This window comes from Canis lupus, chromosome 32 (genome assembly GCF_003254725.2).
Source record: "Canis lupus dingo isolate Sandy chromosome 32, ASM325472v2, whole genome shotgun sequence".
In the NCBI taxonomy this organism is placed as follows: Eukaryota; Metazoa; Chordata; class Mammalia; order Carnivora; family Canidae; genus Canis; species Canis lupus.
The window spans coordinates 1,315,848-1,333,775 of record NC_064274.1 but is presented as its reverse complement, the minus strand read 5'-3'; the positions used below and the strand labels follow the sequence as shown (position 1 = coordinate 1,333,775).

The 17,928-nt window shown below is 43.5% G+C and overlaps 1 protein-coding gene across 4 annotated transcripts in view; it reads right to left on the bottom strand.

Annotated features, from left to right (window-relative positions):
• The window catches only part of SHROOM3 (shroom family member 3), a 173,427-nt gene that overhangs the window by 69,407 nt on the left and 86,092 nt on the right, over nucleotides 1-17,928 (bottom strand). For 2 of the 4 annotated variants that reach the window (XM_049105060.1, XM_035709520.2), the window contains exon 1: nucleotides 7,325-7,587. The exons of the other annotated variants lie outside the window; for them this stretch is intronic. In XM_049105060.1, the coding sequence (XP_048961017.1) occupies nucleotides 7,325-7,572 (248 nt within the window). In that variant the 5' untranslated portion in view covers nucleotides 7,573-7,587. Of the gene's footprint in view, nucleotides 1-7,324; nucleotides 7,588-17,928 lie in introns of those variants that run through there. 4 annotated transcript variants of the gene reach the window in all.

Genomic DNA, 17,928 nt, shown 5'->3' with positions numbered 1-17,928 from the left:
TGCTGGGGAGCTGCTCTGGTGGCTCTGTAAATACACCTGGCACCATCTGGGTAGTTGAGGAAAAAGTCCTGAGATTCTGGCTGTTGAACGGCACCGCAAAGGAGAGGCCTGAATGTTGACAACATAAATACAGAACATCTTGCACAACAACCAGGACTTTACAGAAGCAGAGGGTAGAGCTAATGCAAAGGCTCTTATCTCAACAGAAAATCATTATCTATAATTTATTTAATTATATTTTCCCCCTAGGGCTCCACATGTTTTTGTTTTTTTTTTTTTAACAATTTATTTACCCATTTTAGAGAGAGGTGGGAGGAGGGGCAGAGGGAGAACCCCTCAAGCACACTCTCTGCTGAGCATGAAGCCTGCCGGGGCACTCAATCCCACCACCCATGAGACCATAACCGAAGCCAAAACCAAGAGTCAGACACCCAACCAACTGTGCCACTGAGGTTTTAATTGGCCAATGTGACTTAAGTCTTTAAATCAGTAGAGTTCTCAATGTACACTTGGCATTCACTTTTAAAGTTCTAGCTCCCGGTTCTCCGGAATTTATTCTGAAAACGCCAATGGAAACATGGAATACAAATACCCTAGGTCAGTTTACTTTCCCTCTTACTACAACAGGGCTATGGAGACCATCTTTCACCTGGCCTTTCTTCTGGAGACCAAGGTAATACCACATCTATGTTAAACCTTACAAGGGCATCACAAAGCCTAGGCCAAATCCTAACAGGTGGCCTAGTTCTCCACCTGTCTTTGTTCCCAGATTGACTTCTTAGTTGGAGCCATTGGAGTGGTAGGAGGGTAAAAGGACAGTTCAGAGAGGGCCACGGACAGGCAGACTTTTGAGGGCCTGGGAAAAAAATCTGACATGTTCATTGACGCCCTTCCTGCACCCCGGTACCCCGGCCTTCAATGGTCAACCAATTCCTCCAACACTGGTGTTCACTTGTGTACATCCCATAACAGTGGCACTAGTAGTGCCACTTACTGCAGTAATTAAATCATAAAAATAATTTTACCTAAAAGGGAAATGCAAGTGACCTCCATCAGGAGACTCATCAGTTGAGAGGCTGGATCCTGCAGATTTCTACCCTGGCACCTCTGTGCCCTCAGCAAACTATTTAATCTCTTGTGTTTTGGGTTTCCTCATCTCTAAAGAAGGATAACAATAGTGCCTACCTCACAGGAGTGTGAAGAAAGTACAAGAAGACTTTCAGGCAGTGCTTCCCTCTTAGCAAGTACTTGTTACAGTTCAGAAATGAACACCTACCAGGTGCCTGGATATTTACTTTTACATGTATTTTGTCATTTAATGGTTAGATTAGCCTGAATCTGATAGTATTAATACCTCTTTCAAGGTATTATCATCACCATTCTACAGATAAGGGAACTGCGGCTTGAAGAATTAGGAACTTGCCCTAAACCACAGCAGGAAGCAGAGCTCAGATTCAGGTGTAGGGTGCTCCATCTCCACAGTCTAAGGTAGAGGAACATTTCATTGTTCTCATTTTTAGGAAGATAGTAAGAGAAAACCTTAGCAAGTAACTCTGATGTTTAAGAAAACAGTACCAATGACAAAAACAAAAACAAAACAAACAAAACCAGGATTTAAACCTCCTCCTTGGGCAGCCCCGGTGGCCCAGTGGTTTAGCGCCACCTTCAGCCCAGGGCCTGATCCTGGAGACCCGGGATCAAGTCCTGCGTCGGGCTCCCTGCATGGAGCCTGCTTCTCCCTCTGCCTGTGTCTCTGCCTCTCTCTCTCTCTTCCTCTCTCCCTCTCTCTCTCTCTGTGTCTCTCATGATTGAATAAATAAAATCTTAAAAAAAAAAAACCCTCCTCCTTAAGCAAGGAGCTTTAAAAACAAAGAAAAAGCAAAACAAAACAAAACCCAATAAGACTAGCCTAAGACATAGCCCCCTGCTCTGAAAAAAGTTCGAAGAGCAATGGATACGCAATCACACTTACAGTCAGGGCATCTATGAACCCTTGACTGTAAAACATCTTTATCAGCCATGATTGCATTCCCGGGGCTAATATGTTCTCAGTAAATGTGATAAATTATTTACTGAATGAATTACACCAGCCCCACAACAAAATGCCTTTGCTAGAGTTGGCAAAGTACATATTGTCATTCCCAAGCACTTTATTGGACTTAAATAATTGAAGTTTAATGGATTAAGTAAACTATTATATTTACCACTCTGTCCAAGGTATTTTACTGAAAATTCAAGGTAGTTTGTCCCTTTAAACAGAAGCACAACATCAATTTGATACAGAGTTCAGGAATTTTTGTCCATCTTTAGAAAGAGGGTGTAAAATGTAACCATGTCACCTGGATTCCTGGAAGCTGGAAGCCTGGTCTGGCTGTTCAGCTTCAACAAATTTCATTTAATCAGTCCTCAAAAACAGAGGGGTTTACAGAGTAGTCTCTCTTCAGGGTTTACCTCAGTTGGCTATGAAAAGCTCCACTGGCATTTTGAAATGGTAGGCTGTAGGCAAGATCTTTAAATTCCCTACAACCTCAAAACAAACAAACAAACAAAAAAACCTTACTAAAAAGAAGATACATATAATGCTAAGGAGGTCAGTTAATATGTTAGAGGATCCTTCATAATCTTAAATAAATGAGATGGCTTTAACAGAAAGTATAAATAATTTTATCAACACACCAAAACCACATTTATATTTATTACAGTGCAGGGAATTATTAGCTGACATTTATGGAGTCCTTACTAAACTAAGCCCTTTGGACGGCTGACTCAATCCCCACAATGACTCTATGAAGATGCTTCAATATTATCCAATGCTTTCCAGGTTCTGAGGCATTTAATAATTTTCCCAAGGCAATATATACCTAGAGGCAGAGGTGGGATGTGTACCCTGATCTAGCTCTAGAAGCCATGCTTTTCTCCTTCTAATTGAACTGATACTTGCGTACAGTAAAATGCACAAGTCCTAAGTGTTCAGTTTGATGAAGCTTGATAACTGTGCAGAACTATGCAACCATCACTCAAAAGACCTAGAACCTTTCCGTTGCTCCAGAAAAACCTCTTAAGTCTTTCCAGTCAATCCTTCTACCCTCTAGAGGCAATCACTTAACTTCTCTACTATAGAGTGGTTTTGCCTGTTCGAGTACTTCACAAGCAGAACTGCTTATGAATTCTTTTGTGTCTGGCTTCTTTAATATAATGGTTCTGAGATGCATCTAGCTGGTTGTGTACATCATGAGTTCATTCCTTTTGACTGCTGAGTAGTATTCCATTGTATGGATGTACCACAGTGCATCCATTTTCTTGTTGCTGGAAATAGGGTTACTTCTAGTTGGCAATTATCAATAAGGTTGCTATGTACATTTTGTACAAGCCTTTTTGTACAAGCCTTTTTGTGTACAAGCCTATTTGTTTTCATCTCTCTTGGGTACATAGCTAGCCATGGAAATGCTGGGTCATAGAGTTAGTACATGCTTAACTGACAATAACCCAAAGTTCTTAACCTCTATATGCCTCAGAATGGCACTAGCTTATTAACATTTGATTTCCCCTCTTATATGACAAGTTTCCAGAGGGCAAAAGATCCCATCTCCATTCCCTGGGCTGCCTCCCACATAGTAAATGTTTGCTGAACAAATGAAAGACCATTGTTATGCTCCTGTTCCTTCTTTGGGCGTTACTATAGCATAAGAAAACATGCTTGGCATGCATGGAGAAGTATGACAAGATGAAGGGTGTGAGGGAGAGGCACTGCTCATTCAAGCAAAGTGGAAAACCGCCCAGCCAGGAGACTCTTGACTTCCCCATTTTCTTTTCCATATGACCTTTCCTAGAAAGTGAACCCCTCCCAGTGATCCTTCAGGGAGAGAGCATGGTGGCTGCTCCTGATCAAGTGACATTTCAGAAAGGGAGGAAGGTGTCACTGCAATTGAGGTTACATGGTGGTTAGAATTACAGGATCCGTCTGTCAAACAGGAGGGCAGAGGAAGCAGCAACCTGCGAAATCCGGACTTTCTGAAAGAAACCAGCAAGAGTGCAGCACTGCTGGCCCCGGGGAGCAGCCTCCAACAGAAGCTATAGGAATACTCAGATTGGGCATAAGCGCTACTCAAAATACATTTTGAGGAAAAAAGTAAAATGTAACATTACTGTAAAAATGTACTCAGATTTGTCACACAAAAGAGGATATTGAAAAGAAAGTAGGATCCAGACTGGAGAGAGCCCTCAGGGACACCATCCTTAGTTCAGAGGTTTATGACACAGCTACCCTCTCCCCACCTGAGGCAGAAGTTTTAATTCCTGTGAATCAATTCATTCATTCACTTTGAAGCAATTCATTTGAAATCACAAAACTTCTGCTACATTCAACCTAGAATGTCTTAGAAAATAACTAAATCATTGTTGATTTTCTATCTATAAATAGAAAAGAATTGGCAAGTCCTAGGGATAATTATATAATCTTTCTTACCAAAGGAGAATCTTTGTGTTACATAAACCAAAACAGGGCTTCGCTGGACTCAGGTGCTTTGAGGGGAATCTTTATACCCTTTGATCCTAGGTTGTCAAAGATTGAAATATATTTAGAGTTCCTCAATCTGGGGTTTGAAGAGGTGACCCAGTCTTCCTTTAACCAGACAGTACCGCACTGAAAGCAGATGGCTGTTTATCCTATTCTTAAAACCTCCAGGGAAGTAGATTCTCTACAACATCCCTTGGTAACCTTCTCCAGGGTTTTATCAAGCATACAGTGAAGAAGTTCTGATGTAGAAACCAATAAAAAAAATATTAACTCAATGAGCCTAGCCAGCTGCAAGCACTGGTAAGGGATGTATTTGGGCACTTTGCCTTAATGGTAAAGAGATGTATTTACAAAACAGGCTGTCCAAACAAAAGCCATTTGTCAGGAGCAGATGTGGGAAGTTGATTCAAGAGAAATTGCCACAATAAATTCTGTTCCATGAACCACGTGAAGAAGCTTTGTTGGTTATAACCTTTTCTTTTTTTTTTTTTTTTTAAATATTTTTTTTAATTTTTTTATTTATTTATGATAGTCACAGAGAGAGAGAGAGGCAGAGACACAGGCAGAGGGAGAAGCAGGCTCCATGCACCGGGAGCCTGATGTGGGAATCGATCCCGGGTCTCCAGGATCGCGCCCTGGGCCAAAGGCAGGCGCCAAACCGCTGCGCCACCCAGGGATCCCTGGTTATAACCTTTTCTTAAAGTACAAGTTTATTTCCTTGGCATTTCCTAGTTTCAGTTCCTAAACGCAATTCATTGGCAATTTTAAAAAAATGTCCATAGCCGCCAAGTTTTCAAATGACCAGGTTTCTCTGAAAAACTAGGCCTTTACTAAAGTGTAAATATCGTTAGGAATAACCATTTACTTTTTCTCAGTTCTGTATAGTTCACCTTTTCTGCAGATGATCATGCAATACTTCCATAATCAGAAAAAAAAAAAAACACACAACTGTAAGACAAACATAGCCATCAAAATTAATTAAAATGTAGACCAAATTCTGGTGAAATTATTTGTGGGTGGGATTTAGCTATACCTTTAACATGCTTTTAATTGGGAGTAACAATCAGCCTTTAAATATTAAATAATCAGAACCAGGCAGCACACAGAACGATCTTTATAAGCCTCTGTGCTAAGACGGCCTGTGGCAGCCTGAGAGCTCGCAGCAATCTCTCCATGGAGATCACATGCATGCGGTGCTCATTTACTCCCAATCCAAAGGCTCCCGCACAGAGAGGTTCACCACAATACTACGATTAAAAAAAAAAAGTAATGCCAAAATACATCAGAGAAAGAGACATACCCCACCCCCACCCCACCTACCCCCGGATGCTCCCCGTATTGAAATTTCCTAAGCCCTCCCACAGCCTTCGGCAAAGCTCTTTTATGTCTCTTGGCAATTGAGAGGAGAGCAAATGTCAGGTGTACTCTCGTTTTCATTGTCTAGTTTCTGCTACGAGACCGGAGAACACACCTTTTTTTTTAAAAGAAAAAACTGCCTTAAGATTTGGAACAAGGGGGATCCCTGGGTGGCGCAGCGGTTTGGCGCCTGCCTTTGGCCCAGGGGGCGATCCTGGAGACCCGGGGTCGAGTCCCACGTCGGGCTCCCGGTGCATGGAGCCTGCTTCTCCCTCTGCCTGTGTCTCTGCCTCTCTCTCTCTCTCTGTGACTATCATGAATAAATAAAAACGTAAAAAGAAATTAAAAAAAAAAAAAGATTTGGAGCAAGGGGGATCCCTGGGTGGCGCAGCGGTTTGGCGCCTCCAGGTCTTAATCCTGGAGACCCGGGATCGAGTCCCACGTCGGGCTCCCTGCATGGAGCCTGCTTCTCCCTCTGCCTCTCTCTCTCTCTCTCTCTCTCTCTCTCTCTCTATCTCTGTGTGTATCATAAATAAATAATAAAAAAAAGAAAGATTTGGAACAAGGGCAGGGGGCAGAGTGGGCGTGCCCCTGAAAGCACCTTTGGGACCTTCCCTACAGAAGCCAATCCAGCAAAAGCGCGGAAGGCGAGTCGCCCTAAACTCCGTTCGCGGCCCTCGCGCAAGCGATCCATCGAAATCAGACAATTGCACAGATCATTTCTCCCGAAAAGTCTCCGCTGTCCATGATCCCCGGCGCTCTTCCCCTTGCAGGGGCAGTTCCCGCCTCCATGAGGATCAGCACAGACCGAACGCGCGCCGCGGCCCGGGAGCGCCCGAGCGGGGAGGGGAGCGCGCACCTGCCGCCCCGGCCGCACCTGCCGCCCCCGCCCGGCCCCCGCGACTCACCCGCAGCGCTGCAGGCCGCCGCCAGCTCCCAGGACGCGGCGCCGGGCATCCCCGGGGCATCGCCGGGGCCCGCCGCGCTCCACAAAGGGGATCTCCCGCCGCCGGCCCCGGAGCCCGCCTCCACCCGCGGGGCCCCCCCGAGGTCCGCGCCCGCGGGGCGCACGCCCCAGGTGACCCCCACGGGCACCGGCCGGACGCGCGCGGGCGTGTCACTGGCAGGGGAGGCGCCCCGAGGCCTGAAAACGGATCCCGGGAAGGGAGAGTCGGGCCCTCTGGGTCCCCGCGGTGCTCCGGGGACCGGCCCCCTCGCTCCGCGCCTCTCCTGCCTCCGCTCGCGCCGGGGAAGGTGGCTTCCCCCGCACCCGCCCCATTTTGGACTGAAAAGGAATCCAGGAGCGAAATACCGACTCCAAGAAGCCCGCGCTCGCTTTTCAGGGCCCGTGCACTTAGTGATTGATCAAATGAAGCATGAAGGAAGCAAGGTAAAAAGTTCACAGCTTGGGGGGAAAAAAGAAAAAAGAAAGAAAAAAAAAAACCAGCTCACATTACAAGGAAAAAAAAAACATCCTTTTTCTCTGTTCGTCCTCTTTTCAGGATAGGCCAACCGGAGAGATGCAGGTTGTTGCTGGGCGGCCACTGCTGTCGCAGCCTCCCTCCCAGCCCTTCTTGGTTCCCATGAGCATCACCTCCAGAGCAGAGGCAGGTGATTATTTTAGTGGCTCTGGCTATTAATCTCTCTCCGGAGCTTAGATTCAGCTTTGCCAACGTTTGGGTCTTAGCCAAGGTACACATCGGCGTTTGTTTTGCATTTGTGATCTAGCTGCCCAGTTAATATTCTTAAGGAAAGGTATGGTGCTTCCAGTTTCATATTTCTTCAAAGGCTCTTCCAGCCTCTTTCAATGGAGGTGAGATTTTTTTTTTTTTTTCTTAGAGTACCTTTCTTAATCGCTTTCACATGTCATTGCCGGAGATTAAAATGACACAAAGGTCTGAAGTTGATTTTATTTCTTCTCATTCAAGCAGAATCCCTGTTGTTAAATGTTCAGGTTCTATATTTAAGGCAAATATATAGAGGGGGGGAGAGAAGAGGAGAGGAGAGGGGAGGGGAGGAGAGGAGAGGAGGAGAAGAGAAGAGGAGAGAAGAGAAGAGAAGAGAAGAGAAGAGAAGAGAAGAGAAGAGAAGAGAAGAGAAGAGAGAAGAGAAGAGAAGAGAAAAGGAGGGGAGGGGAGGGGAGGGGAGAGGGGAGGGGAGGGGAGGGGAGAGGAGAGGAGAGGAGAGGAGAGGAGAGAAAGAAGAAGAGAAGAGAAGGGGAGGGGAGGGGAGGGGAGGGGAGGGGAGAGGAGAGGAGAGGAGAGGAGAGGAGAGGAGAGGAGAGGAGAGGAGAGGAGAGGAGAATGTCTAATTAGGTAGGAACTAGAAGCCTCAGCTCCAGGAGAGTCGATACTATTTGTCATTATGTGGCTGGACTCTTGTTATAACAGAAGCATTAGCCACCACAGCAACCACTGAATAAACATTTTTACTGAAGTCTTTATGGAGAGGCTTCCTTCCCACCTCCAAAAAGGTATTATCGCCCTTAAAGCTGGATTTTTGTCTTCAACTGATATTATAAACATGCCCAAACACTATACGCCTGTCACACGATCAACGGAGTACCCACGCAAGCCTTTGCTATGCGTTGGAAGCAGGGAGGCTACTGTTGCCTGCCCTGCGTTTCGTGTCTTGTGGAAATCTAGTTTGGGGCGAAAGCTTCGAATAAGCGGTCAGCCCTTCGGTATGGACAGCATACTGTGGCAGCCACTACGCGGTGGAAACAAGTTTTAGCTGGAAGACACAGCCAGGAGCTCTGTGGGGAGAAGAGTAAGACCAGTCCTGCTGCTTCTTTACCTTGTTTCCTGAGTGCTCAGGGCCAGGTGAAATCTCACAAGGGTGGAACAGATCCCTCTACTCCTGTATGAAATGTCACTTCAAATTGGTGATTAGAAACATACTTTGGATCCAAATCTTACCTCCCACACAGCCTATGTTATACCAGTGAAATCCATCACTATGAAGAGAGATCCCAGGGCTCCCATCGTACCACAGATTCTGGAAAAATACTTTTTATTTGTATTGGTAACTTTGAGGCATTGTCAGATATTTGTAGATGAAAGGAAAACCACCTGTCTCGTGGGATCAAAGCTGAGCCTGGAAATGAAAATTATGCTGACATAATTATGCAAGTTCCCTCACCTGGCACCTCAGTGCTCCTGCAAAATGGTCTATCCAGTCTTTCACAAAGCACAACTGATAAATGACCTTGGAACAGTTACATGTATCAAGTGTATGTATGGAACTCCCAAGAAAATTAAATTAAAGACCATTTAATTAAAGATGGTCTCTGTAAAGTCATGCTGCCTTTCAGTTCCTATTAAAACTGTACTCAGAGGGACCCTGGGTGGCTCAGTTGGTTAAGCATCCGACTCTTGATCTCAGCTCAGGTCTTGGTTTCAGGGTCCTGAGTTCAAGCTCCTCACGTGGAGCCTACTAAAAAAAATGAATACATAAAAATAAAAGACTGTGTTCAGAAGTGGTGCTTTCACACTGGAATCCAAAGCATTTTTTTAAAGATTAAAATAGACATATTGATCAAGAAAGAAAGCTTTTATTTTTGTTTACTTTTTTTAATTTTTAAAAATATTTTATTTATTTATTCAGGAGAGACATAGAGAGGCAGAGACACAGACAGAGGGAGAAGCAGGCTCTTCGCAAGGAGCTTGATGTGGGACTTAATCCCTAGACCCTGGATCAAGCCCTGAGCCAAAGGCAGATGTTCAACTGCTGAGCCACCCAGGGGTCCCAAGAAAGAAAGCTTTTAAAAAATGCTGAGAACTTTTATAAGGAGGTACCAAATTGGGAAATAAAAGTGTATAACCAGCTCTTAAAGACAAGAGCATGCATGGCCACTTGGGAGCCTACTATTTGCATGGTTTTTCTTTTGTTTAAAGTCATAATTCTTTTTAAAACACCTTAATGAGATATAATTCACATCCTATAAAATATATACTTTGAAAGAAGAATGTGTTGGCTCTCCTATCCCCACCTGCAAGACTTCGCTATGCTGGCTGGAGTGAATAGTAGGAGGAAAAGACCAGAGACTGTGCATGTACAAGATCCACCAAGGTGGTGATGGCAAAGGGTCATGAGTCAGAAATGGGGTGGTGATAGGATGTACATCCATGGTGGCTCGTCTAGGCACTTGGTGCTTTCACAGGCCAAATCATTTCCTCTTGTTTCTCTTAAATATTTCCACCTCTAAGCCCAAATTCAGTTTGAGATAAACAGACTAACCTAAAGATATTTAAAATCACATCAGATTAGCTCTGCTACTTGAGCATCTAGTATAAAAAAAAGTATAATTCCAAATGCTTTGATTCATACTGTATACACATTTAGAAGTTGGTTTCTCCACTACAATTGTCAGGTCTTATTAGTAAGGAGAAACCTGTGAGAATGAATATCTTTTTCAAACAAAAAGTTTAAGAAATTCAGTAATTATTCTTTGAATTATTTAATTTCAATTAGTCTAACACATTTAATTAATTATAATTTTAAAGAAACGTATAGAAATTATGTACATGACTGGAGTTCTGAATATTTTTTTTCACAAATTTAGCTTCTTGTCTATATTAGAGTAGTATAGTTTTGAAATATACTTTGTACTTATTTTTTTAGTGTATGTGCTGCCGAAGCGAGCACTGTACTTATTTTTTTAAAGATTTATTTATTTATTCATGATAGAGAGAAAGAGAGAGAGAGGCAGAGACACAGGCAGAGGATGAAGCAGGCTCCATGCAGGGAGCCCGACGCAGGACTCGATCCCGGGACTCCAGGATCGCGCCCTGGGCCAAAGGCAGGCGCTAAACCCCTGAGCCACCCAGGGATCCCCAAGAAATATATTTTGTACTTAAACTACTAAATTAAATTTCACATAGGGGCACCTGGGTGGCTCAGTTGGTTATGCATCTGACTCATGATCTCAGCTCAGGCCTTGATCTCAGGCTCGTGAGTTCAAGCCCCATGTTGGGCTCCACACTGGTCGTGGGGCCTACTTTAAAAAATATATTAAATTTCACTTAGAAATAGTCAACCATTACTCAGCTTGGCATTCTTTTTATAATTCCAAATAAGTGAAATTATAATGTGAAATTTGTAACTATTTGAATAATTAAATAATTATTAATAATAATTAATAATAATAAAATCATCTCTCTCTTTCCACTGCCATGCAATAAATTCCCTGGTTCATCTATTCTCTTTTTTGGGCTACGACGCCTTAGAAAAACGAGGTCCATATCTTTTGAATACTGAAAAAGTTCTAGGGACTGTTTAATGGTCAATACAAAAACCTCACAAATAGGAAAGAGTATACTTGTAGCATGGGTTCTTGTGAGCAAACCAGAGTCTTAGCTATAGAGAACAAACTGAGGGATCCTAGAGGGGAGGAGGGTGGGGAATGGACTAGATGAATGATGGGCATTAAGGAGGGCACTTGTGAAGAGCACTGGGTGTTGTATGTAAGTGATGAATTACTAAATTCTACTCCAATACTACCCTAGTTGTTAACTAACTAGAATTTAAATAAAAATTTGAAACAAATAAAATAAAATGGACTTGGAAAATTTGAAAAAAAAAAAAAGAAACATGGGTTCTTGCTTCAGAAAGAAAATATTAGGAGAATGTTTGGGGTGCTTCCTTCTCAAATAGGTAGTTAGATTTAACATGGACATCACATAATTTCTAATGTAATATTCACTTTAATAAATTTTTTTGAACCATCCACAGCAAAATTTTTTTTGAACCATCCACAGCAAAATGTGAAAAACAAGTAAACAACTGTCTTAGTGAATAACATATTAAAATAGAAACTTAAAGTAAGGAAGTGCATTTAAGACCACTCTAACCCTGAGAAGTAATTTATTTCGTGAAGCAGTGATTGTAACATGGAAGGGAAAAATCCTGTAAGATCTTTCAGCCTCTCAGTTCCTTGTCTTCTCAGCCCCGTAAGTCTTCCCTCCATCACAGCCCTTTGCTGTCAGTGGCCCAGTGAGCCCCCAAGAAGGGAGATGCTCTTGGGGAGCTCACAGCTTCCTCACCCTCTCTCAGCTGAGGCAGCTGACTCATATTGACAAGGCCACTGCTGTGTTTTCTGTTCTTTGGGGCCCTAGGACCATGGTCTCAAGTAAAGGCCTTTATGTTTCCTGCCTATTACCTGTAAAGTGACCTAGCATCTACTACAGTTGTATGGCTATGAGCATGGTTGCAGCATGCGAGGTTCAGGGGGTCAGATCTGGGATCCTGCATCAAACCTGCATAGGTCTAAGTGGAAGCCAAAAGGAAGAACAGAACAACAAAACCAGCAGATGAGACTCGAAGGGATTGCTTCATGGACATGTAGGAGATGAAGGACATTTTCAATGTTGTGGGAGTCACTGATTAAGGACCAGTCTCACATGTCAGCAGCCTCGAGTCACTAAGAAGACAAGGACGGACAAGCATTCTCTTGGGAAAGTCTTGATTGAAAGGTTAGAATTGGATCCTGGAAATTGGAAGCAACTGAAGTGGTCATATTGGAAATGGTTAGATTAATACTAAAGCATATAATGCAGCATTTATAAGGAAAGAGGTAGACCTATACATAGTACCAGAGATGTCCATATAGTTAAGTGACAAAGCTACATATACATTATATACAATATGTAGTATGTTTTACAAAAGTCTAGGAAAACATCTGAAAAGAAAAACTAAACTATTCTGGGCAATAGGACTGCAGGGAGAGAAATCTCAGGGGATAAACATAAGTTTACCTTTTGCTTTTAAACACCTCTATAGAATTTGGGCATTTAAAAAAATAATAAGTACAATACAATTTACTCTTTGAATTAAATGTTGACAATAAAGATTTCAATAATTACAAAAGCACCCTGAGTTCTGAAATGTTTCAGCCAAATAAACTAATGTTGATAAACTGAGTATTTTATGTCTTCCCATGCTTTCCTCTCACTTTCTCATGTTGACACTGTGTAGGACAGCAAGGCAACCCGAGGAATAAAGTCCATCCCCAAAGCTTGGACTGAGCTGTCACACCTTGAGGGTGAAAACTCAACTTTCTGAGAGTCTGGGTATCGCAAGACTAATAGGGAACAAGAGAGAGAAAGGTGGAAGATGAAAAATAGAGAGGGGGAATAAAGAAAGAAGAGTTGGAGAAGGGAAGAGGGGAAGAAGGAGAGATGGAGCTCCAGGGTAAAAGACAAGGGGGAGGGCAGGAGGGAGAACAGAAAAAGGAACGTCAGACTCCTATAAACATGAAGATGTGCTCGAACACGTATATTAAGTACATAAGGAAGAACATGCAATAGGCTGTTAATGGAAGTTACCTGAAAGAGGTGGCATGGGGAAATGTTAACTTTATTGTTTTTGTTTTACTGTTTATAGTATTTGTTATCATAGAAAATAATACCTTTTTTTTTTTTAAAGTAAACTCTATAAAAAATAAATAAATAAAAAATAAAGTAAACTCTATCCCCAGTGTGGGGCTGGAACTCATGACCCGGAGATCCACGGTTGCACGCTCTGCTGACTGAGCCAGCCAGGTGTCCCAGTAACATCGAATAATAAAAATTTTAACAATAAGGCACACTGTAGATAAACAGTTATGAAGCAACAGGAAAACTATTCAGCAAATCTGCCCTTGATTGTAACTTTGGGCATATCACAGCCTAAAGCCTTTACCTGTCACCTAGATGCATAATCTAATAAATATGGTATTTGGTATCGGAGGGATTTATGTGTTGTGGGAGAATAAGAGTCTTCAGACAAAAATCTAATAGAAAGGAGTGAAATCCAAGAAGTTGTCAGATTTATACACCACCAACATCTTGAATGACAATGTTTTGAAGGTAAAGAAATGTCAATTAAGATTGCATTGACTGATTAAGAGCTATCACTAGTTCTGGTCACAGGGCTCGCATATGCATTGATCCTCACATATTATTGTAGTGTCACCAATGACAGTACACCCATTTCTCTTCTGGACATGAGGAAATAATTTCTATGCCTTCAATAACTGGAGAGTATCATGTAAGTAAGAGGAGTCCTGTTCTGGACATGATTTAGGTCATAACAGTACTTCTGCTCAGATTTTGATCAACAAACTTGTTCAGGAAGTTTGGGAATAGCTTAAGATAAGATTTTCCCAATTGACCTTTTCTCCCCCTTCTTTTCCTTTCTCTCTCCTGGACCTACTTCAATTCAAATACTGCCTGTTGAGTACCTGCTAAGGGTTAGGCTTTGGGGATATCGAGTTGGATGAAGTCCTACCCTTGACTCATCAGGTGCTCATCAGAAATTTTTTTTTTCATCAGAAATTCAGACATCTAAAGAAACTATTTCAGTACCACGTGATAAGAATAGTTGAGTGTGGTGATCAAGAGCTTGCTAGTTGCGTGCAAGATTAATCGATCTTACTAAGACCTTTGTCCTTCCTCTAAGTAAGCATAATTACACCTCCCATAGGTTTTTGTGAAGTAACATGAGATAATTATTGAGCATGTGCGGGGTGGGGGGGTGAGATATCAACTATTCTTATTCCTTCCATTGAATCTCCCCACAGTCGTGTCTTTCCTCCCAGTCAGTGCCATTCATTGACCAAAGAAAGGATGACTCAGTAGAACTCATGTAGCAAAGGAATCCAGACAAAAGTCTTAAGATTTGAGAGAATACTCAGTCAGAACCAATTTTTCCTCCATGACAGACATTACAACTTTCTAGAACTCACCAAAGAAGGGCAAGGCAAGTCAGAGAGAAGTGAAGGGGAGTTAGAAATGAGAGCTACGCTGAGTCCTACGTGGGGCAAGATGGAAGCTTCAGATAAGCTTAGGGATTTGAGAGCAGAAAGTGTGTGCCCCCCCCCAACCCCAAGCAAGAATCTGGAGAGAGGGCTTAGTACTAGAGTTGTTGGGAACTCAGTAAGGAGGAGGAGTCAACGAAATATCTACGTGGTGTACCTAGGCAGGAGAGAACTCCACACTTCCCACCAATCCTCCCAACCCGGGGTGGGCCAGGGGAAGCAGAATGTTTCTGGTAAAGCCAAGACAGCAAAGACGCTGGACAGATCTGAGGAGGCTGCAGATACCACCATCCCAGCTTGCATGGTAACCAGATACATCAGATACCAGCATGGGGAGACGGGGATGGGACATGATGGCCAAAGGTGCCACTTCACTGGGCCTCCATAGGATACACACAAAGCCCTGACTCTGCCTAAGGCACTCACAACTCAGCTGTGACCCCAGGAGCTGAAGGAGACTCGGAATTAGCTGATACTAAGGTCTGTTTCTGCTGAATGAGGTCTCAAAACAGAAATTAGTCAGTGTCTAGAAAAGCACTTACATTCTTGCATAATTGTGTCGGTGGCTCAACATTTAACCCCACCACATGTAAAATCTGCAGCACGGTGTGCCTAGCATGTGAGAGCTTAAAAAAAGAAAAAAAAAAAAAAAGATTGGGATGCCTGGGTGGCTCAGTGTGTGAGCATCTGCCTGTGCCTCAGGGTGTGATCCCGGGGTCCTAGGATCAAGTCCCACCTCAGGCTCCTCACAGGGGAGCCTGCTTCTCCCTCTGCCTGTGCTCTGCCTCTCTCTATGTCTCTCATGAATAAATAAATAAAATCTTTAAAAAAAAAAGGAGTGCAGACTCTGGAAGCAGAATACTTGAATTGGAACCCTGGCCACAGGCCCTACTGTGTGGCCTTGGGCTGGTCATTACCTGCCCATGAAGCAAATTCTTTACCTCCAAAATGAGAGCTTCAAAACTGACCCCGAGCCATAGGATTGCTGCAGGTTCAGCTACAATACCTCACACGAAGCACGTAGAGTGGAGCCTAACGTAAAGTAAGTGCTTATTGCATTTTAGCTTTATTCGTAGGGCTGCACTTGAAATCAGGATTAAATCGATATGGGGAGAATGATGATTACGTTGGATAATCACGGAGAGGTCTTCACCTCCCGGTATTCATTTAAACGCTTATCACCAAGCAAACTTTCAGGAAGAAAAAATCTTCTCTGTAAATTTACTTGTAAGAGGTACAGGTCAGGCTGCAATTCAAACAACTAAAGCTCACAACGATCACAGTCGTCTGTGGTGGAGTAGGGGCTTGTCCTCTTCAGCTCTGAAGCAAGCTCTGGCCGGGTTTGGTGTGTCCCACTAAGGGCTGGCACCTCCCCTCCGCAGCAGCCACCTTCTGGAGCGAGGGGAAGTGCACTCGGTATGTGACGGGCACCGGACTCTCGGGTAAAGGCATGTGATATGGGTGACAACGAGTGCTGGTGGCCCAGGATCCTGCGAGGTAAAACCCCACAAGTGACGGATTGTTAACAGCCTGGGTTCAACCGAGCGCATTCCTGGCATGCCCTGTCACCTGGGAGGACTACTGGGAGGCGGTGTGGCGGCGTGGGCCAGGGCAGGCAAGGCTGGGCCGGCCAGCATTCCCAACCTGACCTGTGCCTGAGTAGAGCACGAACACTATTTTTTGTCAAGGAAAGTGAGTCTCTTTATTTTTTCTAAAGATTGTATTTGTTTATTTATTTGAGAGAGAACGAGTGAGTGTGAGAGAGCATGAGTCAGGGGGAGGGCAAGGGCAGAGGGAGAGGCAGACCCTGCTGAGCAGAGCGCCCAATGCAGGGCTCAACCCCAGGACCCTGGGAGCACGACCTGAGCTGAAGGCAGATGCTTAACTGACTGAGCCTCCCAGGCGCCCCAAGGAAAGCAGGTATTTTAATTGACGATGTCCAAGAAGTGTAAGAACTGAGGATTGAAATCTGTTCCAGACATAAGCCAGTAACACTCCGAAGGAAGCTTTACGTTTTTTCTCTTTCTCTTTCCAGAAAAATATGCATACGTTTTGGAAGATATAGATGAAGATAAACAAGGATCTGGGGGAAGTATGAAGATATAAAGAGGGAGAAGCATAACCCACATTTTGGAGATGGAATTCAGTCAATTCCTGCCATTGGCTGGCCCCTTGTATTTTCATAGCAGTTGCTTCCCTGAAAGTCCCCATGATGACTGGTAGGAAAGGGTGCCGTGGAGACCAGGCAGGAGCTGAGAGAGGAAAGGGAAGAGGGAGCAAGAGTAGATCTGGGATGGAAAAACACCTGCATGCCTGGAGGGCAGTGGGTGGAGAGCTGTAAGGCAAGTGAGAGCACCTCAATCTGACCACGAGTGATGCCTGAGGAGCTAGCAAAAGTGGTTGTGGACACAGGTGATAATGTTCCACACTGGCATACAAACTGAACAACTGATTTATTAGAAATCTGTTTCAATGACTAAAAATATGTTATTCCACTGCGTGCTAACCTCTGACTTATTTATTGTTAAAGAGCTGCTTCCCTGACCCAGAGAAGTCATCAGAATCGCCAGTGATGGTTTCCTTATAACAAAACAAAGCATCCACAAAACCAAAACTGCGTTTTATAAGAATTGCCCAGGGATTTGGCACTCCTTGTCTTTACCTTGTATCAGAATTTTAGGCCTTTCAAAAAGGACATCTTAATTGTATTCATAGCATCGAGACACCTATACTACTGGATAGGTTTCTTCCTAAGAATGTGTTATATGAAAACTTGCATGTAAATTCTTTCCCAAGACTTTATTTATTTATTTATTTATTTATTTATTTATTTGAGAGCAAGAGAGCATGAGCCAGGGGGAGGGGAAGGGCAGAGAGAGAAGCAAACTCCCCCCTGAGCAGAGAGCCGGATGCAGGGGCTCAATCCCAGGACCCTGAGATCATGACCTGAGCTGAAGACAGATGCCTAATCAACTGAGCCACCCAGGTGCCCCTATATAAATACTTTAAACATTTAAATGTCATCGACACTGCCACATTCTGCTTTAAGAACAACCCAAGGTGCTACAGAAGTATAACTTCAAGAGACAAAAACAAGGAAAGTTGCTAGGGTAAAACCAGTTGGAATTTCTGAAATGTGGATGACTCACTTTGATGATTTACTGCTACTAAGGTTTAGACAATATGGTATTTAATGTCTACATATTTTTCAAAAGGGCTTAAATCCTATTTGGTGCTTTAGATTTTTTTTTTAATCACC